A 24,104-nucleotide genomic window follows, 5' to 3' on the forward strand; every position below is an offset into this window, starting at 1 on the left:
TATCAAACAATGGGACAAGTTTTCTTTTTAAAAATTAATTTTATTGGAAGAAATTAAAATTTCATTTCAGATAAGATTCGAATTCTCCATCCCAACTTTATATTATTAATTAAAAAAATAAATGCATATAATTAGGATTATGGTTCAGTACTGAACTAAATTTTTATTGAACCAATAATTAAAATTATTTTAAATTTTTACTTTTTTTTACTTATTTAATAACCATTAATTCAAGGTTCAATAAAAACTCAACTCCGCATTAAATTCTTATCCATATAAACAAGGTAGTAATTTCAATAGCTACACAATATTCAACAAATATTCACTGTTAATCTTAATAAACGCCGATTAATATCTAAAATCAATAAGCTTTCTTTTCTTAGATATCAATTTCAAATAAAACTAATTAGTGAGATTGTCACGTGACTTTGCACATAACTCTCACATCACTCATCGTCCGTGATTGACGTGGCAGAACCTGATTGGCCAATCTGCGTGGCGGGACTGTCGTCCCAAATACCACCGGATGGCAGTCTCAAAAGGTGACTTGCTCTTTGTCTCCACACCCCCCCCCCCCAAAACCCAAAAAAAGAAAAAAAAAAAGAAAAAAAAAGAGGTGACTTTGCTCAAGAAAATTGAAAAGCAGAGCAGCTCTCGAAAATTCTGAGTTCCTGGATCCGATTCCGATTTGGTCCTTCATATTTTCAACGCATAAATATTGTATATTTATGATTACAGACACAACGAAGAACATGAGATTGCTGTTTTTGCTTCTCGTTGTTTCACAAACTCTCTGCAATTACGCTTTAGCTGATCAAATCTTCCAAGCTAATATAGGTGATAATAATGTTTGCCACTTTCATTTTTCCTATGTAATCAAATTTTTAGCTTCTGGGTCCCTTGTGATTATTCTTACATCAATACAATTTTTAAAAAGACGTTTTTTTTTTTGGTAATATTCATGGCTACTGTGATCTGTTGAGCTTAATTTTATGTCTATTTCTTTAATGTGACGTAAGAAAATCTGTAGTATTTATCTGGGTAAAATGAATTGTTAGAGGCTTTCTGAGGCTTATGTAGAGAATAATAATTCTAAATTGATATTTCTGTGTTATAAACTGGGTGTAGCTAGTGTTTGGGAGCTTATATTTTTGTGGCTAATTAATTGCCTGGAGGCATTTTCTCATCGATTTTAGTTTGAGTCTTGAAAGATATGATGGCAATGAGACAATTTCATTAGACTGGAGCATTCACCAGAAACAAAATGGGTAGTTGGAGTTTATGGAAATTAGTCAAAATAAACTCATTAGTTCTTGTAGATAAACAGTAGAGACTAATTGCTTTTCAAAGGGCCAGCTTTGGTATCTCTGAAGGCACTCCTGATTTGGCTATCATTAAGCAAGTAGTTAAATCATAGAGATAAACGGGTACCGCATACTAGTCCTTTTGCAATGATTGCTCCTTGATGATGGAAGTTGTTTGAGTTTCACTGTATTCTCTTTCGTTTTGTTGATTGACAGGGAATACATTTGGTCGAAGTTCTCGTGAACCAAAATACAAGATTGATTTCCATTCAGAAGACTCCCCTTTTCATCCTGTAAGTATGTTGAACTGTTGATTTTCATTTTTTGTTTGAACGAACTTGCCATGCTATTCCGGCAACCTACCTGCCAATGGGATAGATGATTCAACTTCTTCTAAACATATTGCAACTTTTACCATGTGAATATTAGCTATGAAAAAGGAGTATGAGGTATCACAATCTAATGCAGTGGCCTGAAAATGATGCAGGATGATGACCAGGAATCTGTGATTATGCCGGATAAAAATGGACAGAATTATATATGTTATTTGCCTAAAGTAGAAAAAACCAAGAGTGAAAGGCAAGTACCTCAGCATAATACAAGCAGCATGATTGTTGAAACTCAGAAACGGATTAAATTGAAGACACCAGACGAGCTGCTTGAAGTATTGAAGGACCGATGCTTTATGAGGGTAAACTTTATTACTCCAAAGTTAAATGTGGCATGCTGAGTCAGATGTAAAATATGTTCTATATTTATTGAGTAATTAAGTAAAGATCCTTATTTCTTCATTACTTTTGTGTTCTTCACTAGAAATTTTCAGTTTTTTTCCCACTGAATATCATTAATTTGTTTAGTAGCTAATGCATTCATCATCAATCTTTTATGCAGCAAGAAGGTTGGTGGTCATATGAATTTTGCTACCAAAATAAGTTAAGGCAACTGCATTTGGAAGATGATAAGGTAATCTCTTAAATACCCTTGAGGCAAATCTCCTGTTTTGCTTAAGGACCATCTTTTGTTGTTGATTTTGGTCTTTGATGTTTTGTCCTTGATGTTTTGTCCTTCTCAGTAGCCAAATGATTTGCTAGTTCAGGATGAAGCATGTTATTTTGGCTGAAAGTAATCAGATTAAGAGAAGATTTCATAAAACTTTGATTGCTGAATTTTGGGCTAATGTAGTATTGGAACCCAATGTTTAATGTATCCCACTTTGCCTATTGCCCTCTCCAATATTGTATAGCTATAGCCATTTTCTGACTGTTTGTTGTGCTCATAATACTAGTTGTATTAAGAATAATTGACAGAGGAACGTTCTTTTCTTTATCATTTTGTGCACTTGCATTTCTAATTGATGTTTCTAAGAGCAATAAACATCTAACAGTTCTCACTGTTATGATTCACTCATTGCAGGTGGTTCAGGAATTTATCTTGGGAGTGTATGATGCAGAGGCCACAGCTGCTTTCAACCAGAATCTCTCTGACATTTCCACACTGAAAGATCCTCGCTCCAAAGATGCATCACAAAGGTACTGTTTTGTGAATAGATGGGTGAACCAGATAAATAATAATAATAGAAGAATAAGCGGCTGCTGCAAGGATAGAAAATGGGGGGAGATACAAACAGTTTAGAAAAAAATTGGGAGTTATATTGTTTACTGTTTTATGTAGGTATCATGCTCATCAGTACACAAATGGGACACTCTGTGATCTTACAAATCAGCCCCGAGAGACTGAGGTATAAACTAATCAATTCATTAAGTCTTCTATGATTTTTGGTTTTCCTTCTCATTTCCCTTTCTTATTCTTTGAAATACAATTTTTTTTCCCTTTATGCAGGTGAGATTTGTCTGCTCAGAACCCAGAGCAATGATTAGTTCCATTACGGAGCTATCAACTTGCAAGTATGCACTTACCATCCAGTGCCCAATGCTTTGCAAGCATCCGTAAGTGCCTCTCTCTCTTCCTTCTGCAAAGATTGACTATTTACAAAAAAAGATACATAATGCGTACCCAAATACTTGCTACACCACTTTCCTAAAAATTGACTGGATACATGTATCACATTCCACATGAACATTTTATAAATAATTATTTTCACTTATTCAAACTATATCTCTGATGCGGCATGAGGTATTGAAAAGTAGAAGATTTCGGGCCTACACTGGTTTTAAGATTTTGTCAGCACTGCAACAGTCTTTACACTGAAGGATGTCTTGGTCTTCTGGCTGATGATAAAGCCAAAATAGTTAGGCAAAAAATTTATATTTTGCTGTATGTTTTTACTTGTTTGTTGTGAAAATTCACTCTCTCTATATTTCTCTGCTTCATACATGCACACACACTCTACTCCTCTGCTCTACGTACGTGAAATAGCGGGAGTTCAAGTCTGCTACAAAACGTGCTAATTTACCTGGATAATTAGATGTCCTGTCGTTTTATATTGCATGTGAAACTTTTAGCTGCATTACTTGCTCTAATGACTAGCATTGACTGCAGTTTGTTCCAAGAAGAGAGACCTGTGTGGCACACCATTGACTGTAATGTGCTTCCAAATGATTACAAGGCAACAAAAGTGGAGGAAGACAAAGTAGAATCTAAGCAGATATTAATGGTCACTGGTGACAAAGAATATCCATCAAGTTACCAGACAGAAGAATGAAGGATCTAATTGCTGATTTACTAAGTGTACCTCTGCTGAGAAGAGTTTCTTCCGTGAGTTATCAACAAAGTTAAAACATTCACTTTACAGCTGTGCCTTCTTTAACAAATCACCGGAATAGATAGATTTGAGGAACCAAGTAAATTTTCAATCTGTTGGAATATTTTTTTATCCTTATCCTTTTTCTCCCGAGACATTTGTATATATGACAAATGTATGACCTTTTCGGGCTGTTTCGAATCTCTGTTGCGCATAATTGCTCCAATGAAGCTATGAAATGTTATCCATAATATCTTATGAATAGAGTTGAAATGAAAGACACCCAAAGTCCTAGGTTTGTTCCAATGGAAACTCCCTTTTAGACTTCTGTTGCTAGTGAATTGTAATGTTGTTACCTACTACATCCCACTACTATTTTAGAAATATACGCTCAAAGCCTGCACCATTTTCATTCCGGGACCCCTTTTTTCGGAGTTTGGAAGTGTCCTTTTTTCCTAATATTTTTCTTAAGGGTATTGCTACCTAAATGTTGCAATACATGGCATTGATTAAATGGCTTGGGCTACTTTGGCTTTTACTGTAATTCTTTCACTTAGATGATCAATTCGTCTGTCTCGAATCCCTTTTATAGTAACATCACCATACACCAAAAGAGAAGAATGAGAAGGCGGCCCAAAATAAAAAAAGGAAACATAATCATTGCAGTTATGTATTCACTGCATAAAATCAATTCATTATGACCAAAAACTAATTTTGCTTTACAATGCCTGTTAGGACTGTATTGCTTCAGACTCCAAATTGTTAAATCACCACTCCAATACCATGAACATCATTATTGACAGCTGCTTGCCTAATGCAACATTATTTACAATACAATCCAAAAAACTACTTTCAATTTCTTGCTTTCTCAATGGCAATACCAGCAACTGACTCAAGCAGAGATAGATACTCGCTTATTGCTTCACCTTCTTTTGTAACCTCAATGTCATAGTCTGCAAAAACATCCCCTGTTAAATCATTAGCGAGTTCATCCTCCATCTCCACATCTCGCCCATTTACATCTTCAGTGGCTGATGTTTCTTCAAAATTACTATCTGGGTCACCCTCCACATTCTCATTGTTAATTGAACTACTAGGCTCGCCATTGTTAGGCATTGAAATGGAAGTACTTGCATTGTTGTTAGCAGCAGCCGTTGGGTTTGACCCAGGTTCTCCGAGAAGTTGGAGCATTATTTGGTGAATATCATCACCACCAGCCCGACAAGCTTCAATCACTGCACAGCAGAGAACAGATAAGACTGCTGCTTAACCAAATATTGGCTCCCACCAGGCCTAGTGCTATGTTACACACTGCACAAAGAAAAACGGAAGGATATATACGATATGCTAATTTAATAACTACCTCTCGGTCGTTCAAAGCCCATGGCAACCAGCTGTTCAATCTTAGCATCAGCTGCTTGCCGACATCTTTTCCTTTTCCTTGATTCAATGTAAAGCTGCAGGTCAAACAAATTTAGTGAATAGAAATCAAATAGAAAATTTCATGAGAAAAAGTTAGTAACCTGTATGGCAGAATTAGATTCTGGATTTGTCAAGTCATCCAATGCCTTTTGAGAGTCATTTTCATTTCTCCGAAGGGCTTCGGCAACGAGCTCCTTCTCAAATCTGTCAAAATGTGCAACTCTTTTAAATTTGTCTACAGTATGTACACATAGATGTTTTTGTTATGAACATAAATAATCTTGTTATATATTCAGTGTAAAATGTATTTTTATGCATATTTAAAATACAACTAATCAACTAAAAGAAGAAGAAACAGGGAGAAAACTGGATTGGTTTCACTCACCCAATGGAGACTAATTCTTTTATTTTTTCTATATCCACAGCTTTCTTCAAGGGTGTCAGTCCATACCTCTTTTGCTCCCTGCAAATAAGTTAGCTAATTAACAAAAATGACACAGAATATGCAACTTAAATAGAATCCTTTTTCGTGAACTAATTGTAATTGACCAGAAAAGAGAGGGGGGAGAGGGGCAACAACATGATTTCCTTTCTTCGCTGCTCATTATCCTCCCTTTCCTTAACTCTCTTTGCTTTCTCCTCAACAAGGAAATCAATGGCACTCCCGACATCCTGACTGCATATTCGCAATGCTCTCTTTGCATCTTGTTCTTTGAAGCCCATGCTCATAACCAGGGATAAACTTTCATCCGGCACTTGTAACTAGAATCAACAATAGAAGATAGATCATCAACAAAAATATAAAGAAAGATCAAGAGAAAGGAAAATTTACTTAAGGGGGAAAATTATATTCATAATCACCTGGAAGAATTTTGCTTGTGCAGAGGTCAATGCATTCCGAGCCTTATCAAACTGACCACTGTGATATGCTGCCACTCCTTCCAGCAGCTCCATTCTCAAATGTCTATAAGGATGTGATAAAAAAAATGATTACCAGATTACACAACAAGATTATTGCAACCTATGGCCAAGACACTTGGTTGGAAAATACAAAGAAAAATACTCACAATGCAAGCTCTGGATGGCGACCTGCCTGAAGCAGTCTGACACGAGAAGAATCCTTCCCATGAGCACGCTCTATTCCTTCTCTAGCTTTTCGAAGGCGTATTCCTGCCTCTGAAAGCCAGCTGATGTCTCGAAGCATGAAATAGCACCAGACCATGTCTATTTGCAGTAATGGGCCATTGTCAACAAACTGTCATGAAGAACACAATGCCAAAAGACAGAAACTGCTTGTAAGTTAAAGTTTAAGAAGGGGAAAGCATCTAATTACAACAAAATTGCAATCAACTTATAATTGTTTTCCCTAATAATTTCGAATACTATTCAGATCTATAAAGTCGCAAAGACACGTTACATTTGGATGAAAGAGAAGCAATCCACCAAAACTTGTATAATTATTAGGGTAATATCAGCAACCTCTCCTTAAGCAATTACAATATATATACACATTTAACATACATCTATATTAAAATCAACAGTAGGAGTAACATGTCAGACGTGTTCTTAAAATTCAAGGTACATTAATCTAATGGTCCTTTTTTTTTCTTAATTTAAATTCTTGTACCAGGAATGGGCTGCTGATACCTTGATTATTTGAAAGTAAATACTAAGTTCAGAAAGGAAAAGAAAATAAAAAAAGTCAGGTTTGCTCTCTTCAAAAAAAAAAATCTCTTTGAACTTGCAAATCAACTATCTCAGGAATTACCACATGCAATAATCATTACTAAATGCGCTTAATTAATAAGAGACTCAAGCAAGGAGCTTGACACAATAACTAAAGCAATTTTCAGATACCTCTATCAAATTGCTAAAGTAACCCACTACTGTGCCATGACAGAGCTCAAAGTGAATAATATTCAGTAGCGCAGATCTAATTGTTACCTTATACAACTAGAAGAAGGAATGTTTTACTCACCTCAAGGACCTTGGGATCGCAAAGAGAGAAAGCCTCCTACAAGATAAAAGACAACAAAAGCACACAAATTAATTGCCTTTTGTTGACAGGGAAGTATATAACTAAATAATAAATTGAACCTCCCGATAGACACACTTTAGAAAGTTGTACATCTCAAATCGTTTGATTAAAAAGAGAATTCTGAACCACGAAAAGAAAGAGGAGAAAATATTGAGCTAAAACTTGTCAGACAATCAGATAGCTGTATTTCTCAGATATTACATATGCTCTCCACTTTTCATCACAGATCTCCAGAGAGACATAAACTTAACACTTGACAACCATCTGGACGAGGTCAATGTCCTATTGCTCATCCCCCAACCTCCACCTCCACACCACCCATCCCCAGCTAATATAATAATAAAAAGAAAAAAGATGCCCTTCAAAGGATGTACAGGAAGGGGAAGTTTAATTGCAGAACCATATCGCACAGAAACCATAATGTAACTTACTCAAATGCGGTAATCATTTTAATTTTTCAATTCTTTTTTTTTTAAAAAAAAAAGTACTAAGACTGACCTCTCCCATGGTAAGCACTTCCAAAGCATCCTTATACATGTGCCTCTTGATAAGACTCTTTGCATTTGCATGAAGCATCAGTCCCATCATCATCGCCCTTTCAAATGATAATTCAAATCTTACTTTTAAGAGACACGGACTTTTAATTCCCAAAAATATTTCTCAACGAAAAATGCAGTCAGAAACAGTATAACAAGAAAAATATACTCATGTATCATACCGCCGATCAGTCTCTGATCCAAATCGTACTTTCTCCCCATTCTGATCTTCAAGTTCTAAATTGAAGTCCTCGACAGGTAAGGAACCATCTGCATGCCGATTAACAAGTGCTGTAGCAGCTGCCCTGTCAATAGGATGTAAATAGTAATGAGTCACTACCAGGTGAAAAAGAAAAGAAAAGAAAAGAAAAAGCAACCAACTTTCCCCTTCACGTCATCAATAACAATGAGACAAGAGAACAGAAAACATATAGATGGATTTCTGACCAACATGAATCTGAAATCTTGCCACTGTTGATGAGAGGAAAATTATCATAACTAACTACTCCATAGACCTATGAACTAAATATGACAAAAGTGCAGAATATCATTTTTGTTCTCTGTGGAGATATTTCCGGCAGATTTTTTGACTCATAAAATTCAAGTGCAGAAAACTGGAACATTGCAGAAGTTAGTGGTTTCTCAAGACACAAATCAACCTGCATATCCCTTCAGCCACTCACTGCTTTGCCAATTATGTTTCATAACAATATAGGATAATACAACATATATAAACATTAATTTGTGTCCAATTCCAAGGAAACATAAGTATTCAAGAGAAAAGAAACTTAAATAAAAAATAATAATAATAAAATATCTTCTCTCCCCAAGTCCAGACAAGAATAGTATCGGTAGTTTTTAATTTGTATAACTTGTGCTAAGTTCTATAACTTTGTTTAAAACTCATATCAATGTTGTTTTCACCAGCTCTGAGCAACACTGCAACAGCAGAGCACATATCACCGCACTAAGAAGCATGACCATTCAATGATACAGATATGATCCAACATCCAAATTCCATTGTTCATACAAAGTCCAATTCCACAAAAATGTTGCATTTCCAATCACACACCAAATACAATAAAACAATTGCACAATGAGATAGAGTCAGACAGAGTAAAGGACCCTTTTTTTTTGTTGGGGGGGGGGGGGGGGGGAAGGGGAAGAATAGAAAAATATTCAGTAAAAGAGATAGTGCAAACTTTGCCTCAGAAGGCCACAAGATTATTCAAAAACCAACAAACCCATTGTTCACTACCAAAAAAGATTAAAGTTTGATCAAAACCTATAATCCAAAACCACAAAATTCAACAAAGTAATTACACAGGAAAACAACAAAGACTCACTTGATTCGAGCAACCCTACGAGAGCGTTCTTCTTCAGCCATGAGTGACTTGCCTTCATCAACAGAGATACGGGTAGCAAGAACCTTGGAGTTATTCTTGACACCCAATTGGCTTAATTTGCTATCACAGCCACCACCATGATCATCTTTCAGAACTTTGCCAGCACATATCAAGTTGATAGTCTCAGGCAACATGTTTGATCGTTTTGCCACCTCTTCCCTCAACATGGGCACCGTCCAAGTCTCCAATTCTACCTCTAAAACGCCCGACCATGTCCCTGCAATCTTCAGTTTCGCCATCGATGATGACTTGGTTTTTCCTTTTTTCGATGAGTAAGAGGAGACTCAAGTGAGAATTTTGTTTGGATTGGAGGATACTTTTGAGCAGAAGTTATAGAGAGATCAGAAGTCTTTGTTGAGTTTAATAATAATATGGAAGGGAGTTTTGCCTTGCCAACTAAGTTTTGGTTTCAAGGAAGTCTTTATAATTTGCCAGTTGCCACGGAAATGTCTTTCTTTTTTAAAATAATATTTTTTTTCTCCTTTTGAAAAATTTCTTTAAATTGTTCAAAAGTTGTAAAGCATGCAGGGCTGGGTTGGATCATTTTTACCAGATTGAAAAATGATTTTTTAAAATTAATTTTAATATTTAATAAATTTTTTTAGAAATAATTTTTAATAAGATCATTTTATCGGATCAGGCTACGGTGCAACAGTGGCACCGTGCCACAGTTGCACCTAGCCGTTGGATGCAGTTGGATTGGTGGGATCCACTGACATCCAACTGCATCCAACGGCTAGGTGCAACAGTGGCACGGTGCCACTGTTGCACCTAAGGGGAATCCCATTTTATCTTATAATAAAATTTTTTAAAAAAAATTAGAAACATTCTAAAATTTAACTTTTGTGTCATTTATATTTTTATAACAATTTATAAAATTTATCAAATATATTATTATTTTTAAAGCTCACAATACTTATAAAAGTAGATTTTATTAAATGTTTAATTGATTTTTTTTAAAACTGATTATTTTTATAGCACAACTAACAATAATTATTTTAAAAGATACATCTTACCAAGCTAATCTGATACTAGTATAAAAAATTTGAAAGAATTAATTCTTTTCTAAACGAAAAATAAATAAATATGGCATTTTTATTATTATAGTGCTATTAATCAAAGATTTTGGATGTCTTTCCTATGATAATTTAATATTATCAAAAGAAAAATTAGGAAAATCAATTTTCGGTGGATTGATGAATACCACTTTGTATTATTTAGAAGGTTTAAATTCTCCTGCGTCCATCATAAAAAGAAAATACTTAGATTTCTAAATTAAATTCGCCAGAGAATGGAAGTGAGGAAAAAATAAGTAAAATACATTTTCACTCTCTTTTCAATAGATGGCCGAAGGGGAGAAAAGAAATAAATAAATAAAACTATTTTCAGCAAATTACGTAATTAAAAAATTAAAAGATTCGGGATCTAAATGATAATTCACCAAAACTATTGCCTGATTGATAATTAACCAAAAGCTCGTCGTTTGGATAATGCTTTAGTATGTATATTTCATCTTTCGTTCTTTTTTGGGAAAAAGACATTCAACCCCCCAACGTTTAAAAAAAAAGATAAAAAACTCTTCAACGTTTTAAAAAAAATTTATAACTCTCTTTCTGTTAATAAATATTGTTTGTTTTAACAGTAAATTTATTTTTAATTTTTAATTACTAGTATACTCTTATAATAAAAAATTAATATATTAATTTGAGATATATCACAATTAATAATTTTTTAAAAACTTAAAATTGAGATACAATTATTTTTTTACCAAAATTATTTACTATAAATTATACATTTCTAACAATAATAATATGGTTTTGATTCCTCAAAGAAAAAGGGTTTAATCAAATTTTGTTTTATTAGTAATAATCACATATGAAATGTTTGATAATTAGAAAGGTATAATTTATAGCAAATAATTTGGACAAAAATGTAATTATATCTCAATTTTTAATTTTAAAAAAATATTAATTGTGACATGTCTCAAATCAATATATTAATTTATATTTATTCTAAGGGTATAATAGTAATTAAAAATTAAAAATAAATTTACTGTTAAAACAAACGGTGTTTATTAACGGAAATGAGGTTATAAGTTCTTTTTGAAACGTTAAGGAGTTTTTTGTCCCTTTTCCTAAACGTTGGGGGGTTGAATGTCTTTTTCCCTTCTTTTTTTTTACAACAGTAAAAAGATCAAACTCTTCACTACTTTCAAGTTCGTGGTAAGTCCTATCAAAATAAGGGTAATTTTTAAAAACCTCCCCTGAGGTTTGGGTTTGTTACAAATAAATGGTGAGAATCTGTTTATTTATAAAAAATCTCATACCGTTAGTTAATTTTTACATTGACCGTTAGTTGACTGTGCAAAGACAATATTACCCTTAACAACAGTTTGTAGACTGACATAACTAAAAAAAAATTAAAATTGTTGGCTATTTTACCTTTTTTAAATTATTGATATTTTCTTAAAGTTACTACGAGAAAGATAAAATTAAAAACTTAAAAAATCATTTTTCAATATATTAATTTATATTTATTATAAGGGTATAATAGTAATTAAAAATTAAAAATAAATTTACTGTTAAAACAAACGGTGTTTATTAACGAAAAGGAGGTTATAAGTCCTTTTTGAAACGTTAAGGAGTTTTTTGTCCCTTTTCCTAAACGTTGGAGGGTTGAATGTCTTTTTCCCTTCTTTTTTTTTTACAACAGTAAAAAGATTAAACTCTTCACTACTTTCAAGTTCGTGGTACGTCCTATCAAAATAAGGGTAATTTTTAAAAACCTCCCATGAGATTTGGATTTGTTACAAATAAATGGTGAGAATCTGTTTATTTATAAAAAATCTCCTATCGTCAGTTAATTTTTACATTGACCGTTAGTTGACTGTGCAAAGACAATATTACCCTTAACAACAGTTTGTAGACTGACATAACTAAAAAAAAACTAAAATTGTTGGCTATTTTACCTTTTTTAAATTATTGATATTTCCTTAAAGTTACTACAAGAAAGATAAAATTAAAAACTTAAAAAATCCTTTTTAAATTATTGATATTTCCTTAAAGTTTTTACAAGAAAGATAAAATTAAAAACTTGAAAATGAAATAGTCATAATCATTACCTATGATATTGTAAATTTTTAAAATTGACATGGATAAAATTATCAAAAAATAAAATCTATGCTTTTCGCACCAACAATTTTAATTTTTTTTTTTTAGTTATGTCAGTCTACAAATTGTTGTTAAGAGCAATATTATCTTTGCACAATCAACTTACAATCAATGTAAAAATTAACTGATAATAGAAGATTTTTTATAAATAAATAGATTCTCGCTATCTAATTACAACAAGTCTAACAAGTCCAATCTTAGCGGAGGTTTTAAAAATTACCATCAAAATAATATGAGAAATAAATAGTAATAAATAACAGTAACAGTCCACAATGTTCACTGAAGTCTGATCAGTCAGCCGCACCACCATTCCAGCCATGGCAGCCAGCGCCAGCAAACGCTCAAAAACAACCTCCAAAAACTCCAAAACCGCCGCCGTCACCACACGGAAACAAATAAGCCCAGAGCTGCTATCTCTCATCGCCACCGCCGCCTCCGCCGCAAACACATTCCTCCTTCACAACGAACCCCACCTCCTCTCTTCCCAAGTCCTCTCCCTCAAATCCCTTATCTCCTCTCTCCCTCTTCCTCCCCCAAACACTCTCTCCGTCGCCATTCCCTCCGCCGATTGGTTCCGCTTCTTCCGCATGTCGCCCGACACCTTTTCCCACCTCCTCTCCCTCATCTCCCCTTCCCTCTCCTCCTCCCTCCCCTCCATTCCCCCCGACTCCGCCCTCGCCTCCGCCGTCTTCCGCCTCGCCCATGCCGCCTCCTACAAGTCCCTCGCCCGCCGCTTCAATTTCCCTTCCCCCGCCGACGCCTGCCGTGTCTTCTACACCGTTTGCAAAGCCATCAATGATATGTTGGGAAACTTGGTCGATCTCAGAGAGGATCTGGGCAGAATTTTAGTGGGTTTTGGCTGGATTTCGTTGCCGAATTGTTGTGGGGTTTTGGGGTTTGGGAAGTTTGATGTTGAAGGTGAGCTCTTGGGGCCAAATGGGTCGTTGTTAGTCCAGGCTTTGGTTGATTCTGAAGGGAGGTTTCTTGATATTTCAGCTGGCTGGCCTTGTACGATGAAACCCGAATCCATTTTGAATCAAAGTAAGCTGTTTTCGGGGGTTGAGGAATCTCGGGAGTTGTTGAATGGGCCTTTTTATGAGCTGAGTGATGGGAATTTGGTTCCTCAGTATGTGCTAGGGGATTCTTGTTTTCCTCTTTTGCCTTGGCTTATAACGCCTTACGTGAGGCACAATGAAGAGGACAGTTTTGGTTCCGCTGAGAAGGAGTTCAATGCCGTGCATAGTCGGGCTATGGGCTTGGTTTTTGATGCTTTTGGGAGAGTTAAGGCGCGGTGGCAGCTTTTGGCGAGGAGATACAAGGAGGAGTGTGTCGATTTCTTGCCTTTTGTGATTGTTACCGGGTGTTTGTTGCATAATTTTCTGACGAAGTTTAGTGAGCCTATGCCAGACGATAGTGATGTAGAGTGCTTGAAGGAAGAGGAGCTTCCGGTTTTTGAAGGAGATGTGGATGAGAATGGGCGGAGGGTCAGGGATATGCTTGCTGAGCATTTAATTCGGGTGAGTTGAGGAGATGAAATGCTGTAATTATGCTTGCTTTTTAATCCGTGGTTGCTGTTGGACTATTATGTGAATGCTTAATGGTATATATAATTGGCTTCAGTAATTCTAGTTATGAGTTGTTACTTTTTAGCTGCAGTAGACATATTTGTTTGTCTGGGCAATTCAGCTGTGTCTACGTGATGGTTCATCTTCATCTCGAAAAGCCTCTTGTCTCTGAAACCTCAATCTCTTCCTAGTGGCTGCTGGCATCACCCATTTGCAAATAAGTAACTATGTTCATCAGTGATGAATTAGTTAGCAGAAGAGGAAATTGTCAGCCAATTGTGTTTGACTTTTGAGTTGGCCAATGTTTGTGCCCAAAAGAGTCGATAGTTTATATTCTGAACTTCAGTTGAGCGATATACTATATTTTACGGATAGATTTGAAGTTCATGAAAATTCTTATGGAGATGAAAGGAGAACGTTGTGCAACTTACACCTACCTGAACTGAGAACCTACTGATTGATATATTTCATTTAGAAGCTGCACAAATTTTGATTGGCCCTATGGGGGGCTACGACCACCCCTAGGAGTAGAGAGAGATGAAGTTAAATGGATTAATGTCCATTATTTGAGCACTAATTGGTTTTCAGAGGAATATGGCAAACCTTTATTTAAAACTCCCTACTTAAGCATGACCTGCTGCGAGGTTGCAACGAATGCCGCAATCCAACAAATTTAAATTGAACCATTTTTTGGTCTAAGTAACAGCTCTAGTAGTCAATGTTAAGGAAAACTGTAGAACCTGCATTTGGGTCGCTTCTTTGGATATGGTGTATTCTGCATCTGGAAACTTGGAAGATGAATTTCTGTAAAAGAGGAAGTTAAATGGTTAATTTGCTTTTGTTTATGTCGGTCCAAGTAATCATTTCTAATAGGGGTCCAAGTAATCAGAGTACCTGTCTTGGTGAGCAGAGCTGCCTTAGGAAGACAACCAAAGAATTGCCTAGTTGTGGGGATATGAAATTAATAGCTCTTGGCCTCTCCCAATTGTCATAGGCTAATCTCTGCTTTGGAATTGCAGTAATATTCTTATGAGAAGATATTTGCTTGGTGATCTTTTCCTCTTTGCGTTTTGCCAGCAATGAGGCTGTATTTATTTGTCAAAAAACCCTCCATTTGCTTGATCTTTACTTTACAGATTGCCGATATATTACTCCTAGAAAGATTAAAAAAAAAAAATAGTTTCTCTATTAAACCAGGTACTTGAAAAGTAATTATATTAGTTCCCAAACTAAAACTTCATTAACACCCGAATGAAATAAAAGCATATGAATCAACCGATATCAAATTTCTCTAACTTAACTCTTTAATAATTCATCAATAAAACCCCCTCGCGTTCTTTCTTTCAATCACAAAACTAAAGCGCGTTTCACATTTTGCTGCTACAATTTTGAAAGCAAATGATGCTAATTGCTGGCCTAAAATGTTCCCATTCAATCCATCCTTTCGTCAACCGCTGAAAGCTTACCGTGCTCGCATTACAGGAGGGGCTCCACCCGGTGTCTATTTGAGATACCAGTACATTGCGGCGGGAAGTTGCGGGGTCTACTTTTGATGGAACCTTTTATTGAATACGAAGATGTTTAGGTGCTCTGGTCTTAAGGGATGTTTGTAATGATTCTTTGTAAGTTTTAATGAATAAAGGCTGATCTATTGATATAAGTAAATATTCAAAAAATTTCAGTACATTATTAGTTTTCTAACATCTTATTAATTTTTTTTTTTTTTTGGTATCATTTGAGTTAGTTATAAGCTAAAAGACATATTAATGCAGTGTATTTTTTCATGTAATACATTAAATATGTATTTAAAGGAAGAATAGTGATATTTAAATACAAAGAAAAACAGACTTAATTGTAACATTATATGGTCTAAGAGAAAAAAAAATAAAATAATCAATTAACACTGTAATAACATACAGTGTTGCAGATCATTCAATCTTCCTTTTATATATATAGAGTGAGCTTTCAATTTGATCTCCAATCATATTAAAGTTGAAGATAAATTAAAAGATAAAAAATATAAATTTCAAAATATTGTAATAGATTTTTTTTTTCTTTTTGGCTTGTCTCTAATTGAAAAATTATATATATATATATAAAGATTAAAAGGTAAAATGATGCAGAGAGAAAAGCAAGTGGGTTTGGGTTTGTTTGTTCGGTATGGGCTAAGGGTTGGGCCTACAGCCGAAGTCCAAGAAAATCGAAGCAAAGCTGAAAAGCAGTATGCAGCAAAGCGTTGTAACACAAACGCTAGCAGAGAAGTGAGAAGGAGAAAGAAACTGGGAGTAGGGAAGGGGATGGAGAAGAAAGAAGCAGAAGCAGAAGTTGAAGAGCAAACAAGAATATACGTGGGAGGGCTTGGAGAGAAGGTGACGGATGATGATCTGGCAAAGGTTTTCTCATCATTAGGAGAAGTAAAGGCGGTGGATATTGTCAGAACCAAAGGCCGTAGCTTTGGTTATGTCGATTTCTTTCCTTCTTCCCACAAATCCCTTTCCAAGCTCTTCAGCACGGTTTCTTTCCTAATTCTCTTTCATTATTAATTAATTTATTTATTTTTATCTTATGGTATGTTATTTATTTATTTTTAATTGGCGCAGTATAATGGGTGTGTGTGGAAGGGAGGAAGGCTGAGGCTTGAGAGGGCTAAAGAGCATTACCTTGCTCGATTGAAACGGGAATGGGCTGAGGACGATGCTCAGCTCGTCAATCCTCCGGTTACTGATTCCGTTGCACCTGATAATAAAGACGCGACTCGTTTGGATACGCCTAAGAAACTTCTTGACAAGGATAAGAAGCTCAACATTTTCTTCCCCAGATTGAGAAAAGTAAGAATTATAAATGTTGGATCTGATTCTTAATTCTTAATTGCACCGAAAAGATTTGTACTTGTGCTGCGGATATTGACATGGATGAACTTGTTGTGTTTGTGTAGGTGAAAACATTGCCATTTTGTGGAACTGGCAAGCACAAGTACAGCTTTCAACGTGTTGAAGCGCCTCCTTTACCTAAGTATTTCTGTGATTGTGAAGAGCATTCTGCTGCTTTTCATGCTGCCGAAGGGAAACAAATTCATCACCCCGCTGCAGGGCAGGAAGAAATTCATGATATGGAAGAACTAGGTGCTAGTGTGATCAATGAGGAAGAGCTCAATTTGATGAATTCCGTGATGAACAAGCTTTTTGAGAGGGAAAATGTTTCAAATGCTGGACTTAGTGGGACTGAACTGACCAATTATGAACGCAACTCTTACAATTTTATTGGGGATCTTCAAATTGGTGGGAATGAAGTAGATAGTGTGGCAGACGAATATAACCTTGTAATTAATGCGGTGTCAGGAGGAAACAACAGAATGGTTTTGTCACGGTGCCAGGAAAAGACAACAATCTTGCCAACAAATAAGGTATTGCTTCAATTTCTTCTATATGTTGTTTCTTTTCGTATTTTTACTCAGATCTTAGATATCTGTGTTTTTTGGCCTGTAATTGTTTTCTGTATTGGATCTTCAGAAATTAACACTCAGTGAAGCACGGACTTCTAAAGATAGATCAGCTCAAAGTTTGCCCAGAGAGCAGAAAAAGAATGATTTACTTAGGAGTAAGAAGAGGAAATCACTACACAATGATGAAATTTTGATGGCCGCTAGCCCTTTAGACGACATGAATGTGCAAACAAATATGAATAAGCCAAGCACACCCTTGGCAACTCAACATGCTGAAACTGATTCAGGTGTCAGGAAATCAACTGCCAGCCATTCGTGGTCTCAAAAGATGTCATGGAAAGCACTTGTTGGAGATAAGGACAGTCGTGCATTTAGTGTCTCCAATATATTGCCATCTGATGCTTCTACTGAAGAAGCTGACAATGGCATTAATTCATTTGAAGAACTGAATTTTGATGAAAATGAATCAGATGACCTCATGATTAATGTGGTGTCAAAGAAGAAGCCCAAAATGGCTTTGTCAAGTAGCCAGAAATGGGAAACAACCTCAACAACGTATCGGGTATTGCTTCCTGTTCTGTAGCTGCCCTCAAATTTTGATAAGGTTATGTAACTGTGTAATTATAATTTGTTATCCTTTCTGGCCTAATTTCTCCCTCTTTGATGTTGTGGTTACCCAGAAATCAGTATCCAATGAAGATAATACTACTACTAAAGATAGACCAATCCAGCAGGAAAAGAGTACTATGCCATCTACGAAGAAGAGGAAATCAGTTATCGATGATGAAAGTGATAAAAGTAAATCAGTGCATACTGTCCCCAAGACTGATGGCTGTGCCCAAACCTATACAGAGTCACAGATGCCTACTGGACCCCAACTTGTTGAACCAGAATCAGTTGTCGAACAATCCATTTCCGATCATTCAGAGTCCAAAAAACCATCACAAAGAGTAGTTATCGGCGGTAAGGGCAATGATGAATCAAGTGTTTCAAATGTATTGCCTGACAATTCTGCCAAGGAAGAACAACGTGTATCCGATTGTCCAGATGAGCCACTTGGATCCACTGACAGTAAAAACCAGAACTCGCTAGCAAGGAATGAGAACTTGGAAGGAAAATTGGCTGAGACAGAATCAGTGGAGGTTCCTGCTAAAGCTCAACCTTCCAAAAGCAACACAGCTCCAAATAAGTCGGGCAAAGGTTCTTCATGGTTTCAGAAATCCCCATGGACACAATTGGTTAATGAGGATAACAGTTCATTCAGCATCACACAAATTTCGCCAGGCATCACTTTTAAGAAGCATGACGTACCCAAAACTCAATTGGGAAAGGAAGTTGCAAACCCCAATGACAAGAAGTCCAGCAAGTCAGTAGGTCAGGCTGGAAGTAAACCTATTACATGTGCCTCTACTGCTCTGGAAGATGGAAAAAAGGGGGAGATTGTTTCACAGATTATTCCAGAGAAGAACCAACCGACTGATGTGGGCGATAATGAAGCTTCTGCTTCAATGGTTGCTGATAAGCATGACTTGACACCAAGACAAACAACTAATGTGGATGGTACCATAGGTGAAACTTGTTCATTCATGAGAAGTGCTGCTTCAATAAAAGAATGGTCCACTGCTAAAGCAGCCCTAAGTGGTTCGCAGTCACATAAGAGAAAAAGTCATAAGTAGGTGCATTTTTCAATGCTTTTAGAGCAAAATTCTTTTACTTTAGGGATAGAATCAAGTATGAGAAGTAGCTTACATTCAATTTTGCAATATTTTAGGTGAATTTAAGGCACATCCCCCATTTTCTCTTGGGTGATTTAAATTGCTGTATTGGAACATTGTTTTTATGTACTTTTGTTGTTGAAAGAAAATTTATCTTGGTTTAGCTTCCAAAGACTTTCGCATCATGCTGGAAAAATTTCGGATTCTCACTAGCTAGGGGATCGTTGGCATATTTAAGGCTTTTAAAATCAACACAAGTTTCATTCTGGAATGAATTTACCTAATGATTCTGAAAAACAATTAACATTCAGCGCGGAAAAACTTCATCGAAAAGGAACATAGGAGAGAGCACCTTCAAAAGATGAAGGTAACATAAAAATTCATCCATAGCAAAAGCAAGAAACAACCTGATTTCAAGTCCTATCTTGGTCCCTTACTAGTGGTAGTATTACACTCAAGATGATGCAAGGAAGACATCACCTTCTCAATTATCTTATGTTCCACTACAAGTATTGGAATAAATACTTAGCTAACAATCTTCCAATACTTGCTAACAATCTTAATATACTTGTAAACAAGAATTATAGAATACAGTTTTAGTTCAACAATTATAGTCAAAGTAAGGGATTCTGTTAACAATATCCCCAATGCTTCCTTCCACCCTCCTACCGATCTTTGAGTTCCTGCTCGAACAGAAGCAACTTTTCACGAACAGGCTGCAAAAACATCTTTAAATCCTGGCTGATCTGCAGCTTATCTTCTTTTGAAAGATCTTTTTCTTCACTAATCCGCACTTGCATCTACATTGTTAAATAAGTACCAAAATTAGCTTTATTATGGCAACTGGCAAGGAAAAACAAGCCTGTATACAAGCCACCTAAATACTTGATTGTATTTTAAGAGTTTTTGAAGCCAACATAAAAAAGTTCAAACCTCCAGATAAAAGAACATGGCCGTAATAACTCCTGAACGAGGAACATTACATATATCCAAGAAAAACTCCATAAAATTTGAACTACTAAGAACTTATTATAAATTCATAAAATTTGAAAACTACTCAGAACTTATTATAATTTCATAAGAGCCCCAAGCGCTTCTATTAAAAATTCAGAGCAACTGTGTTTTTTCTTTTTTTCATTTTTTTTTTTTTGAGAAAAGAACAATCATGTTAAAGTTGTTAAAGTATTAGATTTTAATCTGATCTGAAGAATCCGTCAAGAAGGTAAGGTTTTCAATGTTAAATTAACTAGATCTCTCATGTTTCTCTTTTATCCAACGCAGTAAAAATCAATAGATGCAGTTTACCTGCAAGTCATCGAGCTCTCCAAATGAGAATTCAGGGATATCTATATGGCCTTTCACCATCTTTTTCTCCTCTCTGATATTCCACTCCCCTGATTTCAATGTACATTCCATTTAAATCAACATGAAACATACACACTTGAAAAACAGGGAAAGAAACAATTATACAGGCAAGTTTACCTCTAACTTTCAATGTCAACTCATAATTGTAGCCAACCCGTTTCTTGTTTCGCACAGTCACCAAGAAAGCCTGTTCCCCCAACCAAGCACACATTCAGTAAACAGAACACACATCTAAAATATAAAGTCACCAATCATAAAAAGGGCGAAAAGCTGTGAGAATCAGAAATCTCAAATTGTCAGTTACGTGCTAGAGGAACTCACATCGCCTACACAATTTGGCACTTCTGTTATTTCGGCCTTGCCGCCAGAAAACTCCACAGAGCCCACTGATGTAAGCAGCTCCTGAAGAATAAAAAGCAACAAAGAAAAATTGCAATAACAAACAGAGACAAACACAAAATAGCCTACAGCAGTTACATCTATATAAGATAAGATTTAAGGTTAAAAAATGAGAATTGCTTTCCCCAGTGCTTGACTGAACAATATGTTCAAATGTAGCTTTAGTAGTTAGAACAGAAAATGCTTACTAGCTTGTTACACACGGACCTTAATCCTATCGCTTGCCCACTTATTAAGGCTTTTCTCCTCCCAGGTTCCAGCCTACACAAAATCCAACCATACAGCCAAAAAATAAGCAACCAATTTATATATCCTGACCAAAATCTCATTTGATAATTAGCAAATCAAAAATCGACCAACATTACTGGAAAAGTTCACCCCGATAAAGATTGAAGATAGCCTAAAAATCTCTAATTGGTAATGCATAAGAATTACCTACATAATGTCTAGCATTCATTTTTTTATTAAAAAGGTAAGTTTAAATAATAATTTATTGTTCCAATCCTCCACAAAACTAATCGGATGATTAAACATTACATAGCAAGAGTATCTATTTACTTCAACACACACATATACACACAGAATATAGTTCCAACATATATTACATAATTGCACCACAACCTTCGCCTGCAAAGATACTCTCAGTATCATACATAAAACTCACATCAATTCTTGTCTAACGTGCTACTAAGTAGTAAGCATAAGATAGGATACCACCATATATAATAATAAAAATTCATGGTTGATAATTAATATTGTATTTTCTGTTGCCAAGAACTAAGTCTCCATAGTTGCAACGCAACAAACAGACATCTACATATAATACTTGCAACAAATTATGAGCTTGTGTACGTAACTTTACAAATTTATCCCCAGAGATTAGATACTTCCACAGTGGATTCTTATCTTAATGTTGGATCTAACTGAAATAAAAGCCAATTATTCAGCGAATTAAAAGATTAAAAAAAAAAAGGTACCCGATTCCAGACGGAGCCAAGAGTGGTGGGCTGAGATTTGTTCGATAAAATGTCGTCAGGAGAAAGCTTTTTGGGAACAGGCAACGGCGCAGCGTCGGCGGTGGCTTCCCGCACCCAATACGTGTACGAAGCTCCTTGTTGTTCTTGCTTCTCCGACACCGCCGACACAACTCCTCCGCCATTCTCCATCTCCATTTAACCAATCAAATTAATTCCTTCAATCGAGTTCAAAGTTAATTAATTTATTAAAATTTGTATTGTTCTGGCGCAAACAGCAGATGCAATGTCGATATAATTATGTTGCGGCGGAGACGATGAAGGAGAGAGAGAACTGAAAGAAATTGAAATAGGGATTCAATGCTTTCTTTTTATTCTCTCCTCTCTCTCGGGAACCTTCGCGCAAATTGCAGAAAACGTGGGCAAAAACGAATTTTTAAATAGGGATCGACGATCAAGTCTCCGCTGGCATTGACCCGCTTTCTAATGTATTTCATTGGAGTCCCTGCTTTTGAATATGTTTCCAATTGAGGACGTAGTTGATATATATTTTTCATTTTGGTCTCAATCATAATATTTTTTTTCATTTAAAAATTTGTTAATAGAAATCACTAAAATTAGTTGATAAATTGTGCTGATTATGTACATATAATTGAATATACATATGCTTATCTGAGGATGTAAATTAAAAATTTGATCAATAACATAATTACACATATTACGTCCTTAAGATGCCAAGTAATTTTTAAATAATTTTATTTAGTTAGCCACCTAAATATGAATTTTGAGAAAGATAAAGAATAAAAAATTAATATGGATAAAAACCATTTCTCTATTTTTTTTAGAAGAAAACAATAAATTACACATCAAGTTATTTTATTAATAACCTAATTTATTTTTATCCTTTTATAGTTTTATGACGGTTATTTCAATGATTTTATTAATGAAATCTTTACTAAATTTGATGGCATGGAGTCATGGACTTTCATGGAAAATGTGGATTAAGCTCTTATTCGTGATTTTGCTAAAAAGTAGGAACCTAGCCAGCAGAGTAACTGATGGATCTTCCAGAACCTTCTCTCCGTCAACATTATTATTATTATTATTATTGTTTTTGTTTTTGGATTTGTGACAATTTGGTCCAAAACAAAAACGGATATGGCCGAGACAAGGGTAAGGATGGCAAATATTCAATTATGAATGTATAATATCCATCCAAACACAAATTCATAATTATCCATAGCGGATATATTTATATCCATATCCATATTCAGTATTTAATATTGGACATGGATATGGATTTTATTCATATAACTATAGAGATCCATGGATATTTTATTTTTATTAATAAAAATAATAATATAAAATAGTTAAAATTCTAATATTAAATTTGGTTATTAAACTATTTATATTACTAATATATATATATATATATATATATATATATATATATATATATATATATATAATAAAATGGCGGTCCGGTGGTCGGTGGCGGCGGTCCGGCAAATTCCGGCGGAGGTCTGGCAACATTCCCCCGGAGGTTCGGCAACATTCCGGCTATGTCTGGTGATGGTCCGGCGACCTTCCGGCGAGGTCTGACGGTAATTCCGGCGATGTCCGATGGTGGTCCGGTGGTAGTCCGGCGACATTCTGGTGGATGTCCATTTATAATATTAAATTAATAAAATAAAATAATAATTATTAATAGTATTAAATAACTTAAAAAATTAAAGGATAATTTTGAAAACTTTAGTTTTTAATATAAGAGGAATTTAAAATTTTCACTAGTTAATATAATATTTTTATAATTGTTTGTTTATTATATTTTTTATTTTATAAAATTAAAATTTTTTAAACTTGTGTTAGGTTAAACGGATATCCATTGGGTAAAAATAATTATCCATATCCATCTGGATATAATTTTAAAATATCCATTTCAAAATCTAAAAATTTTTGAATGGATATTGTAGATATCCATTATGGAGCGATCCAGTTGCCATCCCTAGACAAAGGTAACATTCTTTTGGACTGGAGCTTACGATGATGGATTTATTGTAGAGTGAA

General features: G+C 35.2%; 5 protein-coding genes across 5 annotated transcripts; 3 read left to right on the forward strand and 2 right to left on the reverse strand.

The window, feature by feature from the left end:
* Positions 1–561: 561 nt before the first annotated feature.
* LOC102608312 (protein OS-9 homolog) lies at positions 562–4,256 on the forward strand. The gene is made up of 8 exons (XM_006474308.4): positions 562–837; positions 1,521–1,597; positions 1,792–1,995; positions 2,196–2,267; positions 2,718–2,833; positions 2,976–3,042; positions 3,144–3,250; positions 3,804–4,256. Exons 1-8 carry the CDS (start codon positions 729–731, stop codon positions 3,964–3,966), a joined length of 915 nt encoding a protein of 304 aa, XP_006474371.1. The 5' UTR covers positions 562–728; the 3' UTR covers positions 3,967–4,256.
* Positions 4,257–4,644: 388 nt separating this feature from the next.
* Positions 4,645–9,807, reverse strand: LOC102608022 (uncharacterized). Its single transcript, XM_006474307.4, has 11 exons — positions 9,348–9,807; positions 8,184–8,306; positions 7,964–8,060; positions 7,406–7,441; positions 6,495–6,682; positions 6,289–6,391; positions 6,008–6,189; positions 5,813–5,890; positions 5,529–5,631; positions 5,369–5,462; positions 4,645–5,240 (listed from the first exon to the last, which is right to left on the reverse strand). Exons 1-11 carry the CDS (start codon positions 9,644–9,646, stop codon positions 4,858–4,860), a joined length of 1,686 nt encoding a protein of 561 aa, XP_006474370.1. The 5' UTR covers positions 9,647–9,807; the 3' UTR covers positions 4,645–4,857.
* Positions 9,808–12,745: 2,938 nt separating this feature from the next.
* Positions 12,746–14,205, forward strand: LOC102616776 (protein ALP1-like). The gene has a single exon (XM_006474594.4). The coding sequence runs from the start codon at positions 12,895–12,897 to the stop codon at positions 14,101–14,103; it is 1,209 nt and encodes a 402-aa protein (XP_006474657.2). The 5' UTR covers positions 12,746–12,894; the 3' UTR covers positions 14,104–14,205.
* Positions 14,206–16,241: 2,036 nt separating this feature from the next.
* LOC102607721 (protein REPRESSOR OF SILENCING 3) lies at positions 16,242–19,471 on the forward strand. Its single transcript, XM_006474306.4, has 5 exons — positions 16,242–16,655; positions 16,743–16,970; positions 17,078–17,545; positions 17,652–18,146; positions 18,265–19,471. Exons 1-5 carry the CDS (start codon positions 16,257–16,259, stop codon positions 19,258–19,260), a joined length of 2,586 nt encoding a protein of 861 aa, XP_006474369.2. The 5' UTR covers positions 16,242–16,256; the 3' UTR covers positions 19,261–19,471.
* A 167-nt stretch (positions 19,472–19,638) lies between these two features.
* LOC102607229 (uncharacterized) lies at positions 19,639–22,447 on the reverse strand. Its single transcript, XM_006474305.3, has 6 exons — positions 22,041–22,447; positions 21,271–21,324; positions 20,986–21,066; positions 20,782–20,851; positions 20,605–20,693; positions 19,639–20,099 (listed from the first exon to the last, which is right to left on the reverse strand). The coding sequence occupies exons 1-6, from the start codon at positions 22,233–22,235 to the stop codon at positions 19,965–19,967; spliced, it is 624 nt and encodes a 207-aa protein (XP_006474368.1). The 5' UTR covers positions 22,236–22,447; the 3' UTR covers positions 19,639–19,964.
* Positions 22,448–24,104: the final 1,657 nt, after the last annotated feature.

The sequence above is a fragment of the Citrus sinensis genome, chromosome 9 (assembly GCF_022201045.2).
Source record: "Citrus sinensis cultivar Valencia sweet orange chromosome 9, DVS_A1.0, whole genome shotgun sequence".
Taxonomy (NCBI): Eukaryota; Viridiplantae; Streptophyta; class Magnoliopsida; order Sapindales; family Rutaceae; genus Citrus; species Citrus sinensis.